General features: G+C 39.0%; 1 protein-coding gene across 2 annotated transcripts in view; it reads left to right on the forward strand.

Moving 5' to 3' along the window:
* POLG (DNA polymerase gamma, catalytic subunit) overlaps positions 1-16,429 on the forward strand; it is a 135,649-nt gene that overhangs the window by 3,092 nt on the left and 116,128 nt on the right. For both annotated transcript variants that reach the window (XM_053717669.1, XM_053717670.1), the window contains exons 4-6: positions 598-765; positions 872-1,018; positions 4,145-4,224. In XM_053717669.1, the coding sequence (XP_053573644.1) occupies positions 598-765; positions 872-1,018; positions 4,145-4,224 (395 nt within the window). The remainder of the gene's footprint in view (positions 1-597; positions 766-871; positions 1,019-4,144; positions 4,225-16,429) is intronic.

Raw genomic sequence — 16,429 nt, forward strand, 5'->3', positions numbered from 1 at the left:
GATTATATTATAACAAACATGATCATATGGGGTAAAGAAACGTTACTTGATTAATACTCTATGATTTCGCTTCAGTGTAATATATTATTATGGTTATGTTCAGTTATGAATTCAAGATAATACATGAATATTACAATTATATATTTAACATGCTATTTTTGGGAGTTCACACAATGATCAAGCTTTCGTTACAGTTTCCATTCTTATATGCGCATGCGTTAGTCTATTGCCCATCAGTACCTAGGACTATGTAAATAAGATATGAATAATGCACAGTGGAGATTAGGTAACATTTTGATACTGAGGTGGTCCCCAGAGTATTATTATTTCATATGTATATTTTTCATATGTAATTATAACAAAATAATATACCTGTAAGGCTGCTTTCTATTAAAAAGACTGAGAAAAACTAGTATAGAGCACCGTTCAAGAATAAAGTCTGCCTGTGAAAATAGGTCTGATGGCATTTTAGAAAAACAATAAGGACTGGCATTCTATAATATCCGCTATTAACGATAATGCTGATAAATCTGAATAGATGTATATTACTATAGTCTTTCTGCTTTGTAGATCTGATTACTGTTGTGTGTTTCCTAGGGCTCCAAAATGCGTTTTATAGACACAATGAGCATGCACATGGCTATATCAGGCTTAACAGGATTCCAGCGTACTCTTTGGATGGCCAGTAAGCATGGTAAAAAGAGAGGCCTGCAGGAGGTCCAGCAACACATTAAGAAAACCCGCAGTAAGACTGATGGACCAGCAGTGAGTATAATCATATTTTTTTATTTTGCAGTGATCATTTGTGCTGGGCAGATTGTGCAAGTAATTTCTACTATAAATGTTAATGTAGCGGCCATGTTTTTTTCAGATCAGTACATGGGATTGGGTGAACATCAGCAGCATTAATAACCTGGCAGATGTGCACGCGCTCTATGTGGGAGGTTCACCTCTTGAAAAGGAAGCTAGAGAGCTTTTTGTTAAGGGGAGCATTAAAGACATCAGAATTGCATTTCAGGTAAGAGTGAAAACAGTAACATTGACCGTGGGGAAACTGTTTGAATCTTATTGGTTTGCTTATAAAATCCCTCTCTCCAATTACTGCTTATAGCAGAGATTTTCCCATTTAAAAATAATACATAAACATAACTTCCATTTGATTACATTTTTTCAGAAACTACTTTAAGAGGTATGCTTCAGTTTTACATATTTAAAATTAAATATCCCAAAATTAATTGTTTGCTTAATCAAAATTTTAAACTTAACCTCTCTGCCCCTCCCTTATATACAGATGATGATGATGACTCTATCACTTGTAAATTGCCAACATATTACTCATTTCTGTGCATGGGTTCATTATATACATGGAAATATGACAGTGCATTCTAAACAAACTGATGGTTAAAGAAGAGGGATTTTGCCTTTTGAGCTACTTCAACTTTATAAATGAACAATTTCACATACATCTAATACTCTATCCCTTTAAAGGGATAAAATAAAAATGCATGCCTTAATCCATTAAAATATGTAATTTTATTACTATCGCCCTTAACTATTTTGTGTTAAACCCCCCAAAGAGGGGAAACACAGAGTAGAAATACTGAGCACTGCTAGTCCAGAGAGGAAAGAGCTGCTGATCCAATCAGCAGTGCTAGTTGCACCACTCAGATGCGAGTTCTGAGCGGTATTTCAACTTTGTCTTTAACCCCTTTGTGAGATTAAACACATGGTAATCTAGGGTTGATAGTCTTAAAATTACATGCTATAATGGATTTGAACATGTCATTTTTTGACTATTATGACCCTTTAAATGTTTTCAATACAGGATGCACATTAACTAGAAGAAATCAGGTTCCTGTTGTATATTTTTCTAATTTTATATATTTATTGGTCTGTAATGAAAACAGTGGTGAAGGGTTGTGTTGGTGGAGTAGAGGGAACATTTCTATAAATTTTTGCTTCACTGATTACATTTGAAATTGGATGTAGATCAATGAAAACACTTAATTTCCAACTGAACTCAAATACACCTAGGTGGGGAAAGGGAGAGGAAGAATGAACTTGGTGAAATAAAAAATGAGTGGATGTGGGGTACATTATTTAAGAAGAAGATATTTTTAGAAAAATTGTGACAAAATTCATGTATAAACTGTTAATTGGGGTACAGCAGAATGCATCAATTTAGAAAGATATTCTTTAGTGCAGAACTTGATGTTTTCTAGAAGCCACACTGAATCACAGCTACTACAATTCTAGCTCTGGTTCCTAACTTTTTTGGGATTCTTTGCAATAAAGCAAATAATAAATGTTCAAAATTATTCACTGTGTCTTAAAAACTTTAGCTTTAAACATTTAGGGCTAGATTACAAGTGGAACGCTAAATTATTGCGCCGGCAAATTTGCCCATTTGCTAGCGCGCGATAGTAAACCAGTCATTACAAGTGGCTGGTTATTGCTTCTACAAGGAATTAGCGTTTAAAAAATTAACCAGAGATCCGATCTCTGAATACTGTTAACTTTCAATATTAGCGCACATTAGCGTGTGCTGGTATTACAAAGTGGAGCGCTAATACCATACAATTTCTCCTTTGAGGGGTCTCCCAACTGCCTGCAAAGTTGGAGTGTTTTTTCATTCTAACCGTGGGGCAGTACTGTCGATCAGAATTTGACAACCCACCCCTACAGATTGTTTGTTTCAGCGCATTCTCCCTGTTTGGCCTGCTCAGGGGTAACAGTCAGCCCTCCTTTATACATGATGGAACACAAAGATTACTGCATTATGATTCACTGTTTTCATTATATGAAATTGGGTTTTTTAGAGCTTGGCCTAGTGACAATATCTTAACCGCTTAGACCTCAATGAGCAACAGGAAAAAATTATATTACAAAACAGCTTTTACCATAAAAGATTATAATGATTCACATTGTATATTCTTAAATGGTGCTATAATTTTTATTAAAGACAGACTTTGTAGACCTTTTACATTTCCTAATAAAAAAGTTTTTAATGTTAATACTATAAATAAGTATCATACTACTATAGTTCGATTTCATTTTGAATTCTGACTCACTGGACTAAGATGGCTGCCTTAATCTAAAGGGACATGAAATCCACTCAATTTCTTTCATGATTCAGACAGAGCAAAGTTAATTAAAAATGTTCTACCTAAATTATGAAAGAAAACTTTTGGGGTTCATGTCCCTTTAATCAGTATTGTTGTCCTGGGACTTGCAAGGGAGCATGAATTTGGTGTGTGCAGCACAGTCACTTTATTTCCCTCCTCAGGTTAGGGAAGTTTACTATGAAATATCATAAGATCACAGTAAAGTAAAGTGTAAACTCAGGACTTATTAAAGTGAAGGTAAACTTTGACGAATGAAAGCCCTGTTTTAAAGATACTATTAAAAACAGGGGCACTTTCATTCATCAAAGTTTAGAAAGCAGCCGTTTTGTTTAAAAACTTACCTCTCTCCTCTTCACAGCCTGAGTAGCTTCCCCCGCCCGGAGATCCTCTCTTCACACATCAGCAATGACTAATCCGGCTTCCTCCAATCACGGCTTTCCCCCCCAGGAGAATCATTGCCTGAGGCCATGCTGTGATTGGAGGAAGCCAGGTTAGTCATTGCTGACGTGTGAAGAGAGGATCTCCGTGCGGGGGAAGCTGCTTCGGCTGCTAAACTTTGATGAATGAAAGTGCCCCTGTTTTTAATAGTATTTTTAAAAACCAGGCTTTCATTCATCAACGTTTACCTTCACTTTAAGTTTTTTGGCTGTTGCTTTTCTTTTTATCCACGAAGGAAGAGTTGCTCTTGATCAAAAAGCACTTACTCTGGTGACCTGAAGAAATTTGGAGTAAAATATTTTCCTCTTTACCTAAGGATGTTCTTGTGATATTTTCTTGTCTGCTTTACAGTTCTGCTGCATAACCTTCAAGTGATTTAGCATATGAGTAAAATATCCCTTTTAAGCAAAATGTATTTTATGTATATTATTATGCCACATGCTACTTCATAATTTAACTGTGAAAAATATGTATGCAGCCCAAAATCATTGTAGAGCTTTTGATATTCCTAAGTACTTTGCTTGTTATTGTATTTCTGAAACACCCTTGTCTTTATTGAAGTATTTGCCTTTTGCTTAAAGGAAATGATGAAATACTGTGCCCTTGATGTCCAAGCAACACATGAAGTGTTTCAGGGACAGTTTCCACTCTTTATTGAAAGGTAAAGTGTATTTTTGTTACTGATTTTTGTTAAATGGATATTAAAGTAATTTTATATATAAATAATATATGTTGCCATTAAAGGTACAGTATACTGTAAAATTGCTTTTTCCGTAATGTGTTTCCAAAGACTTGTTATACCAGCTGCAGAAACTATATGAGCAGTTGCTTCTTATGTTTACTTTAGTATATTAAATAGCTGGTTTTGTTCTTTGAAACCACAGCCCATTAAAATAGGTTGAGCTTGCAGGTAAATCATAACTCCTTATTTTATCACTTTCTATACAGACACATATTTCTTTATATCATCTCTGTCTGTATGCCAAAGCCCGGTACTTTAGAGAGAACAATTAAAAATAAACATTTTATTGCTTATCTCTCTTAACCCCCACTGGGAGTGTAAATCTCTTCTGCTGGACATGTTTACACAGCTTTTATATAGCCAATTCTTTCGTTATTCAGAAAGAGCATGCAATTTTAAGCAACTTTCTAATTTACTCCTATTATCAATTTTTCTTCGTTCTCTTGCTATCTTTATTTGAAAAAGAAGGCATCTAAGCTTTTTTTAGTTTCAGAACTCTGGACAGCACTTTTTTATTGGTGGATGAATGTATCCACCAATCAGCAAGGACAACCCAGGTTGTTCACCAAAAATGGGCCGGCATCTAAACTTACATTCTTGCATTTCAAATAAAGATACCAAGAGAATTAAGAAAATTTGATAATAGGAGTAAATTAGAAAGTTGCTTAAAATGTCAGGCTCTATCTGAATCACAAAAGAAAAAATTTGGGTTCAGTGTCCCTTTAAAGGGACACTGAACCCAAAATTATTCTTTCATGATTCAAATAGAGCATGCAATTTTAAGCTAATTTACTCCTATTATCAATTTTTCTTTGTTCACTTGCTATCTTTATTTGAAAAAGAAGGTATCTAAGCTAAGGAGCCAGCCAATTTTTGGTTCAGCACCCTGGAAAGCATTAGTTTATTGGTGGGTGAATGTATCCACCAATCAGCAAGAACAACCCAGGTTGTGCACCAAAAATGGGCCGGCATCTAAACTTATATTATTGCTTTTCAAATAAAGATACCAAGAGAATGAAGAAAATTTGATAATAGGAGTAAATTTGCTTAAAATTGCATGCTCTATCTGAATCGCAAAATAAAAAATTTGGGTTCAGTGTCCCTTTAAGTATAAGCATCTTGTCGACTTTGCTGTGGCCAATTTGGGCTAGATGTAATCTGGAATTTGAGCTAGATGTAATGTTGCAATGATATACGTATGATATATGTCCACCTGGCTTTCTGGAATTAGTGGGAAATACACAGTTTTGATAGAAGATTACAGGAGAAATATGCAGACAGAATACCTATTTTGCATAAATAAAAAGAGAGAAGCGCTCAACCTGGGAACAAACAATAGCATAATAGCTTGTTCAATGGCTAGTTACCACCCAAGAAGCAGCCTCTTTTTGCTCAACATGTGCCTTTCACAGAGAAGAACTTTCCTGAAGCATATCAGTCTGATCCTGACTTCATAGTACAGTCCAGCCTGAAATACCAGGCAATCCCTCTCAATAGGCCGAAACGTACATCTGTGCTTCTCTCTTTTTATTTATACAAATTATGACACTTAGGGAAGTCTCCCTAAGTGTGATGCGGGAATCCTGACGTGGACCCGTTGCTCAGTGTGCCTAGAGGGATATGGCTGCACCTCACTGACGAGGCCCACAATAGGCCGAAACGTACGTCTGGGGTTTTGCCGTTTCATTCAGAGAGGGATTGCCTGGTATTTCGGGGCTGGACTGTACTATGAAGTCAGAATCAGACTGATATGCTTCAGGAAAGTTCTTCTCTGTGAAAGGCACATGTTGAGCAAAAAGAGGCTGCTTCTTGGGTGGTAACTAGCCATAGAACAAGCTATTATGCTATTGTTCGTTCCCAGGTTGAGTGCTTCTCTCTCTTTATTTAAGAATACATATTTCATATTCATTGCATTAATTTTACTGTGATTGACAAAAAATGTTTTCTGTAATTTAATTATAAATATAGAGGGGCTGTAATGGAAACCATTATAGTTCTATTGTTCATGCCGCAATTTGAAACACTAAGAAAACATACTTATTGTATAAACATTAGTGACCTGGCGAACTTTAAGCGTTATAATTTAGGTATCATGTGCTTCATTTATTTGAAGAAAAAAAAGCCAAGGTTCTACAAATATTGATGTAGATTTACTAAGATTTGCAAAGGTTAACAAGCAAGAAAACATGGGAGTATCAATAAATTTTCAACATAACCATCCACACCACATTACTAAGAAAAGTTAAAGGGACATTAAACTCAAAACTGTATTCCCAATAAAGGGGTTGATTCCAGTCCCCATTTATCTGCATTTTTTTTGTTCCTGATCCATGTTTTTCAAGCGATCACAGTCCAAGCGATTAACACCCCAACAGTTTTTAGAGAATCTTGCTCCCAGTGAAAAAAAACAAAATGTGCCCACCCCCAAAATTCTGGAGTGCAGCTTTCCTTCTCTTGGATATTCCGTGCTTTGCTGATTAAGAACACTACACACAGAAAAGTTGAGGAGGTTGAGAAATTTAATTTCTCCAACATAGGTGTGTCCGGTCCACGGCGTCATCCTTACTTGTGGGATATTCTCTTCCCCAACAGGAAATGGCAAAGAGCCCAGCAAAGCTGGTCACATGATCCCTCCTAGGCTCCGCCTACCCCAGTCATTCTCTTTGCCGTTGTACAGGCAACATCTCCACGGAGATGGCTTAGAGTTTTTTAGTGTTTAACTGTAGTTTTTCATTATTCAATCAAGAGTTTGTTATTTTTAAATAGTGCTGGTACGTACTATTTACTCAGAAACAGAAAAGAGATGAAGAATTCTGTTTGTATGAGGAAAATGATTTTAGCAACCGTAACTAAAATCCATGGCTGTTCCACACAGGACTGTTGAGAGCAATTAACTTCAGTTGGGGGAACAGTTTGCAGTCCCTTGCTGCTTGAGGTATGACACATTCTAACAAGACGATGTAATGCTGGAAGCTGTCATTTTCCCTATGGGATCCGGTAAGCCATGTTTATTACGATTGTAAATAAGGGCTTCACAAGGGCTTATTTAAACTGTAGACTTTTTCTGGGCTAAATCGATTGATTATTAACACATATTTAGCCTTGAGGAATCATTTTATCTGGGTATTTTGATATAATAATATCGGCAGGCACTGTTTTAGACACCTTATTCTTTAGGGGCTTTCCCAAAGCATAGGCAGAGTCTCATTTTCGCGCCGGTGTTGCGCACTTGTTTTTGAGAGGCATGGCATGCAGTCGCATGTGAGAGGAGCTCTGATACTTATAAAAGACTTCTGAAGGCGTCATTTGGTATCGTATTCCCCTTTGGGTTTGGTTGGGTCTCAGCAAAGCAGATACCAGGGACTGTAAAGGGGTTTAAAGCTTAAAACGGCTCCGGTTCCGTTATTTTAAGGGTTAAAGCTTCCAAAATTGGTGTGCAATATTTTCAAGGCTTTAAGACGCTGTGGTGAAAATTTGGTGAATTTTGAACAATTCCTTCATGTTTTTTCGCAATTGCAGTAATAAAGTGTGTTCAGTTTAAAATTTAAAGTGACAGTAACGGTTTTATTTTAAAACGTTTTTTGTACTTTCTGATCAAGTTTATGCCTGTTTAACATGTCTGAACTACCAGATAGACTGTGTTCTGAATGTGGGGAAGCCAGAATTCCTATTCATTTAAATAAATGTGATTTATGTGATAATGACAATGATGCCCAAGATGATTCCTCAAGTGAGGGGAGTAAGCATGGTACTGCATCATTCCCTCCTTCGTCTACACGAGTCTTGCCCACTCAGGAGGCCCCTAGTACATCTAGCGCGCCAATACTCCTTACTATGCAACAATTAACGGCTGTAATGGATAATTCTGTCAAAAACATTTTAGCCAAAATGAACCCTTGTCAGCGTAAGCGTGGCTGCTCTGTTTTAGTTACTGAAGAGCATGACGACGCTGATATTAATATCTCTGAAGGGCCCCTAACCCAATCTGAGGGGGCCAGGGAGGTTTTGTCTGAGGGAGAAATTACTGATTTAGGGAACATTTCTCAGCAGGCTGAATCTGATGTGATTACATTTAAATTTAAATTGGAACATCTCCGCATTTTGCTTAAGGAGGTATTATCCACTCTGGATGATTGTGAAAATTTAGTCATCCCAGAGAAACTATGTAAAATGGACAAGTTCCTAGAGGTGCCGGGGCTCCCAGAAGCTTTTCCTATACCCAAGCGGGTGGCGGACATTGTTAATAAAGAATGGGAAAGGCCCGGTATTCCTTTCGTCCCTCCCCCCATATTTAAAAAATTGTTTCCTATGGTCGACCCCAGAAAGGACTTATGGCAGTCAGTCCCCAAGGTCGAGGGAGCGGTTTCTACTTTAAACAAACGCACCACTATTCCCATAGAGGATAGTTGTGCTTTCAAAGATCCTATGGATAAAAAATTAGAAGGTTTGCTTAAAAAGATGTTTGTTCAGCAGGGTTACCTTCTACAACCCATTTCATGCATTGTCCCTGTCACTACTGCCGCATATTTCTGGTTTGATGAACTGCTTAAGGTGCTCGATAGTGACTCTCCTCCTTATGAGGAGATTATGGACAGAATCAATGCTCTCAAATTGGCTAATTCTTTCACTCTAGACGCCTCTTTGCAATTGGCTAAGTTAGCGGCTAAGAACTCTGGGTTTGCTATTGTGGCGCGCAGAGCGCTTTGGTTGAAATCTTGGTCGGCTGATGCGTCTTCCAAGAACAAGCTACTAAACATTCCTTTCAAGGGGAAAACGTTGTTTGGTCCTGACTTGAAAGAGATTATCTCTGATATCACTGGGGGTAAGGGCCACGCCCTTCCTCAGGATCGGCCTTTCAAGGCAAAAAATAGACCTAATTTTCGTCCCTTTCGTAAAAACGGACCAGCCCAAGGTGCTACGTCCTCTAAGCAAGAGGGTAATACTTCTCAGGCCAAGCCAGCTTGGAGACCAATGCAAGGCTGGAACAAGGGAAAGCAGGCCAAGAAACCTGCCACTGCTACCAAGACAGCATGAAATATTGGCCCCCGATCCGGGACCGGATCTGGTGGGGGGCAGACTCTCTCTCTTCGCTCAGGCTTGGGCAAGAGATGTTCTGGATCCTTGGGCGCTAGAAATAGTCTCCCAGGGTTATCTTCTGGAATTCAAGGGACTTCCCCCAAGGGGGAGGTTCCACAGGTCGCAGTTGTCTTCAGACCACATAAAAAGACAGGCGTTCTTACATTGTGTAGAAGACCTGTTAAAAATGGGAGTGATTCATCCTGTTCCATTAAGAGAACAAGGGATGGGGTTCTACTCCAATCTGTTCATAGTTCCCAAAAAAGAGGGAACGTTCAGACCAATCCTAGATCTCAAGATCTTAAACAAATTTCTCAAGGTCCCATCGTTCAAGATGGAAACCATTCGAACTATCCTTCCTTCCATCCAGGAAGGTCAATTCATGACCACGGTGGATTTAAAGGATGCGTATCTACATATTCCTATCCACAAGGAACATCATCGGTTCCTAAGGTTTGCATTCCTGGACAAACATTACCAGTTCGTGGCGCTTCCTTTCGGATTAGCCACTGCTCCAAGGATTTTCACAAAGGTACTAGGGTCCCTTCTAGCGGTGCTAAGACCAAGGGGCATTGCAGTAGTACCTTACCTGGACGACATTCTGATTCAAGCGTCGTCCCTTCCTCAAGCAAAGGCTCACACGGACATTGTCCTGGCCTTTCTCAGATCTCACGGCTGGAAAGTGAACGTGGAAAAGAGTTCTCTATCCCCGTCAACAAGGGTTCCCTTCTTGGGAACAATTATAGACTCCTTAGAAATGAGGATCTTTCTAACAGAGGCCAGAAAAACAAAGCTTCTGGACTCTTGTCGGATACTTCATTCCGTTCCTCTTCCTTCCATAGCTCAGTGCATGGAAGTGATCGGGTTGATGGTGGCGGCGATGGACATAGTTCCTTTTGCGCGCATTCATCTAAGACCATTACAACTGTGCATGCTCAGTCAGTGGAATGGGGACTATACAGACTTGTCTCCGAAGATACAAGTAAATCAGAGGACCAGAGACTCACTCCGTTGGTGGCTGTCCCTGGACAATCTGTCTCAAGGGATGATGTTCCACAGACCAGAGTGGGTCATTGTCACGACCGACGCCAGTCTGATAGGCTGGGGCGCGGTCTGGGGATCCCTGAAAGCTCAGGGTCTTTGGTCTCGGGAAGAATCTCTTCTACCGATAAATATTCTGGAACTGAGAGCGATATTCAATGCTCTCCAGGCCTGGCCCCAGCTTGCGAGGACCAGGTTCATACGGTTTCAATCAGACAACATGACGACTGTTGCGTACATCAACCATCAGGGGGGAACAAGGAGTTCCCTAGCGATGGAAGAAGTAACCAAAATTATTCTTTGGGCGGAGTCTCACTCCTGCCACCTGTCTGCTATCCACATCCCAGGAGTGGAAAATTGGGAAGCGGATTTTCTGAGTCGGCAGACATTGCATCCGGGGGAGTGGGAACTCCATCCGGAAATCTTTGCCCAAGTCACTCACCTGTGGGGCATTCCAGACATGGATCTGATGGCCTCTCGTCAGAACTTCAAAGTTCCTTGCTACGGGGCCAGATCCAGGGATCCCAAGGCGGCTCTAGTGGATGCACTAGTAGCACCTTGGACCTTCAAACTAGCTTATGTGTTCCCGCCATTTCCTCTCATCCCCAGGCTGATAGCCAGGATCAAGCAGGAGAGGGCGTCGGTGATCTTGATAGCTCCTGCGTGGCCACGCAGGACTTGGTATGCAGATCTGGTGAATATGTCATCGGCTCCACCTTGGAAGCTACCTTTGAGACGAGACCTTCTTGTTCAGGGTCCGTTCGAACATCCGAATCTGGTTTCACTCCAGCTGACTGCTTGGAGATTGAACGCTTGATTTTATCGAAGCGAGGATTCTCAGATTCTGTTATCGATACTCTTGTTCAGGCCAGAAAGCCTGTGACTAGAAAGATTTACCACAAAATTTGGAAAAAATATATCTGTTGGTGTGAATCTAAAGGATTCCCTTGGGACAAGGTTAAGATTCCTAGGATTCTATCCTTCCTTCAAGAAGGATTGGAAAAAGGATTATCTGCAAGTTCCCTGAAGGGACAGATTTCTGCCTTGTCGGTATTACTTCACAAAAAGCTGGCAGCTGTGCCAGATGTTCAAGCCTTTGTTCAGGCTCTGGTTAGAATCAAGCCTGTTTACAAACCTTTGACTCCTCCTTGGAGTCTCAATTTAGTTCTTTCAGTTCTTCAGGGGGTTCCGTTTGAACCCTTACATTCCGTTGATATTAAGTTATTATCTTGGAAAGTTTTGTTTTTAGTTGCGATTTCTTCTGCTAGAAGAGTCTCAGAATTATCTGCTCTGCAGTGTTCTCCTCCTTATCTGGTGTTCCATGCAGATAAGGTGGTTTTACGTACTAAACCTGGTTTTCTTCCAAAAGTTGTTTCTAACAAAAACATTAACCAGGAGATTATCGTACCTTCTCTGTGTCCAAAACCAGTTTCAAAGAAGGAACGTTTGTTGCACAATTTGGATGTTGTTCGCGCTCTAAAATTCTATTTAGATGCTACAAAGGATTTTAGACAAACATCTTCCTTGTTTGTTGTTTATTCAGGTAAAAGGAGAGGTCAAAAAGCAACTTCTACCTCTCTCTCTTTTTGGATTAAAAGCATCATCAGATTGGCTTACGAGACTGCCGGACGGCAGCCTCCCGAAAGAATCACAGCTCATTCCACTAGGGCTGTGGCTTCCACATGGGCCTTCAAGAACGAGGCTTCTGTTGATCAGATATGTAGGGCAGCGACTTGGTCTTCACTGCACACTTTTACCAAATTTTACAAGTTTGATACTTTTGCTTCTTCTGAGGCTATTTTTGGGAGAAAGGTTTTGCAAGCCGTGGTGCCTTCCATTTAGGTGACCTGATTTGCTCCCTCCCTTCATCCGTGTCCTAAAGCTTTGGTATTGGTTCCCACAAGTAAGGATGACGCCGTGGACCGGACACACCTATGTTGGAGAAAACAGAATTTATGTTTACCTGATAAATTTCTTTCTCCAACGGTGTGTCCGGTCCACGGCCCGCCCTGGTTTTTTTAATCAGGTCTGATATTTTATTTTCTTTAACTACAGTCACCACGGTACCATATGGTTTCTCCTATGCAAATATTCCTCCTTAACGTCGGTCGAATGACTGGGGTAGGCGGAGCCTAGGAGGGATCATGTGACCAGCTTTGCTGGGCTCTTTGCCATTTCCTGTTGGGGAAGAGAATATCCCACAAGTAAGGATGACGCCGTGGACCGGACACACCGTTGGAGAAAGAAATTTATCAGGTAAACATAAATTCTGTTTTTTAAAGTTGCAGCTGTGCCTGAATACTGCAACATTTTGCAACTCTTCTGCTAACTCCACCCTTTAATCTTACACTTAAAGTGATGGTAAATCCAAGTGTTGAACAAATGCTAGGATTTACCATTACTAAGAGCTCGATTTACCAAAGCCCTACAGCTGCAAGTTCTCACAAGAACTTGCTCGCCGTAATTTATCAAGCAGCGGACACCAGACCGCCGCTTCCTTAACCTCTTCGCCACCTCTAAGGTGGCGCAATTAAATCTCTGCAGTCGAGTCCGACCGAGGAGATTGACAGCTTCTGCCCGTGCGTGATTGGCTGTGCGCGGGCAGCGGGCGGGATTGCACGCGAGCGCAAAATTGCGCTCGTGTGCAATGGTGATTACCTGCAAGTAATTTCGCCCCGCCACAGGCGAGCTGAAGCATACAGAGGCGCGTATACGTGCCCCTGTATGCCTCAGCTTTGATAAATCTAGCCCTATAAACGGGTGCTAAATTCACCCTTTCTGTTATGAAGTATATCGCTAAAAATGAGGTAAAGGAGTGCTGTGTCGTGGGCAGCCGGAGGCACTGATTTTAGCGATATACTTCAGCACAGAAAGGGTGAGTTTAGCACCCATTTTTTAGTAATTGATGACAGAAATTAGAGTTTATTTTTAGTGATGGCAAATCCTAGGGTTTGTTAAACGCTTTAATTTACCATCACTTTAACTTGAAAAGCTATACATTTAATATGTCTGCAACATTATTATGTTCATTTTGTTTAATTGATATAAAGTATTAACAGTAGACGCAGGTGGTAATCTTAAAAACTGTGTTTGACTTCAAAATGTTATTACAGTTTTTGGACTTTTGCTACACAGCATGCACAAGGGGCTCTAGAGTTAGTGAGATCTAAACCAGTGATGGACAGCCAGTATTATTAAATGTGTTGCATATGAAGCCTCTGGTTTCCTCAAAGTACCACACTGTACTTTAAGTGTGTAATAATAAAATATATATATATATATATATATATATATATATATATATATATATATATATATATATATATATATATATATATATATATATATATATATATATATATATATATATATATATATATATATATATATATATATATAGATAGAGAGAATGATGATGATGCACTCTCAGGCTTAGGTGCCCTGCCGGTCCTCTGGCATCCACCCCAAGTGAACCTTGGTGAATGAGGTTTACCTTTGCCCCCCTTGAAACCCCCCCAGGCAGAGGCAAAACAGATAGTGAAGATGGGGAAATTACAGTGCATCATATATTTGTTTGATGCGGAAACTCAAAGCGCATGCATTCTGAGCGGATTTATGATCTTACATCGGGCTTTACCCACAGCCACTTGGGTAATGTCCGTTTTACCCGGGTAATTCTAGGATTAATCAATAGCTGACTTTACCCGCAATATATGTATAATAAATACTGTGCAAAAGTCTTAGGCCACCATGTTTTAGCAAAGTTTTAAGGACCATCTATATTTATTTTTCAGTCTCTTTATAAAGGTAGAACAGAAAATACAGGAAATATGTACAAAAAATATAAAGAAAACACAACAAAATGGCTTCTTCAGGCAATAGTCATGTTTTTGTGTGACCTTCCTTTGGCACTAAGCACATCTTAAACTCTTTTCGGGAGACTGTCCTGAAGTAATCTTCTGGTATATTATACCATTCTTCTTTCAGCACTTCCCAGAGTTCGTCTTTAGATTTAGGTTGTCTTTTTTTTAAATTTATTTCTCTGTCCAAGTGATCCCATACTACCTCTATAATATTCAAGTCTGGACTCTGTGAAAGCCAGTCCATGACTGTCAAGTATTTTATCAGCTGTTTTTCTCCCCAAATATGATTTCACTGCATTAGCAGTGTGCTTGGGATCGTTATCATGCTGAAAAATAAAACCATTCCCAATCAGGTGCTTTCCAGAAGGAATGGCATGAGAAATTAAAACCTGTCTGTACTTTTCAGCATTCATGATAAACATCAATTCGGACAATGTCACCAACACCACTGGCAGAAATGTAGCCCCAAACCAGGACGGACCCTCCACCATGTTGCAGTCAATCTTCCATCTCTCTCCAACTCTTCTTTTCACGTATTGTCAACGATTGGACCCAAACATTTCAAACTTGGATTCGTCACTCCATAATATTTTTTTCCATTAATCTTCATTCCAATCTTTGTGAACTTTAGCATATCTTAGCCTTTACACCCTGTTCCCCTTACGAAAAAGTGGTTTCTAGGCTGCTACCTTTCCACAAAACCATTCCTGATCAAGCTTCTATGGATTATAGAAGGGTCAACTTGGCATCTCGATGAAGCTGCCACATGCTGAGCCAGTTCCTTGCTGGACTTCTTCCAGTCTCTCAAAGAAGAAACTCTGAGAAACTTCTTATCAGATTTTGAAAGTTTTCTTGGCCTACCAGTCCTTTTATGTCCTTGATCTCTCCTGATTCTTTAAATTTCTTTATAACAACTTGAATACCACATCTTGAGTATCCAGTTTGCTGATTTCTCGTTGAGAGTGGCCTGGCTGATGCAAAAGTATGATTTTATGTCTGTCAAAACAGTGATCTTTGGCATTTTGAATGGAATGATGTGATTGAAAGTTGGTCTTATTAGAAAGCTATCAATAAATTAAACGCATACCACATGTGTATGTAATGCTCAAGCATGTTTTGCACAAACCTGGTTTAATATACCTTTTTCACAGCAGTAATTTTGACATGAAATAGTAGTACAAATACAGGCGTTAGCAATGACATTAATTAGGGTTCCATTCCATTTAGGTTTATGAGAGCCAAGTTCCTGCTATGCTCAAGTGTAAGCAAGGTCACACTAAATACTTGCCACTTTAGCCTATAGAAGCAGTTTTTTTCTGATTTTTTTTTTTCCTCTCCAGGTTTTTAATACTGCATACAAATATCCTGTATTTTCTGGTTGTATTCTAATCAAGAGACTGGGAAATAATTATATATTGTCATTATACCATTGCTAAAACAACAAACCTAACGGTGGCTTAAGTCTTTTGCACAGTGCTGTGTGTGTATGTTTGTATGTATATATATATATGTGTGTTTGTATATGTATATACTGTGTATATATATATATATATATATATATATATATATAATTATTTTTTTTATTTTTTTTTATTTTTTATTGTTGAAAAATGCCTTGGACTCTCCAGTGTAAATAACTATGCTTTATTGGGTCATATATACCAACTAAACTGATTTATTTCATGTGATGCGACTTGTTTATCTCAGGAATATTGATTCTGAAATACTAGATCACCATAACTTATAAAATTCACATACACTTTATACCAGCATAACTTGTATATGAAAGTTATATTGATCTGGTAGTGAAACTATTTGTGCATGCTCACAAAATTACACTTCTAATGTTTTTTCTTTTCTTTTGTGTATTCCCAATATCAACATACAACTGCATTGAAACTTTATATCTCCGGGCCTATTGTTTAGTACAGTTTTTTTTAATCTCACAAAGCTAAGAAAATGCAAACACATAATATCTATTTCCAAGTAGATTTCATAAAGTTACAGTCTTTTTTGTTGTTTTGTCTAAAAAACATTGCATGGTCATTCTAAAAATGTATTTTTAAACATCAAATTAAAACGTAAAAAACATGTATACTTTAAATTGTCTGGGTTTTGTAGTAATTTCCAATCCTAACTAATGT

The sequence above is a fragment of the Bombina bombina genome, chromosome 6 (genome assembly GCF_027579735.1).
Source record: "Bombina bombina isolate aBomBom1 chromosome 6, aBomBom1.pri, whole genome shotgun sequence".
Lineage (NCBI taxonomy): Eukaryota > Metazoa > Chordata > Amphibia > Anura > Bombinatoridae > Bombina > Bombina bombina.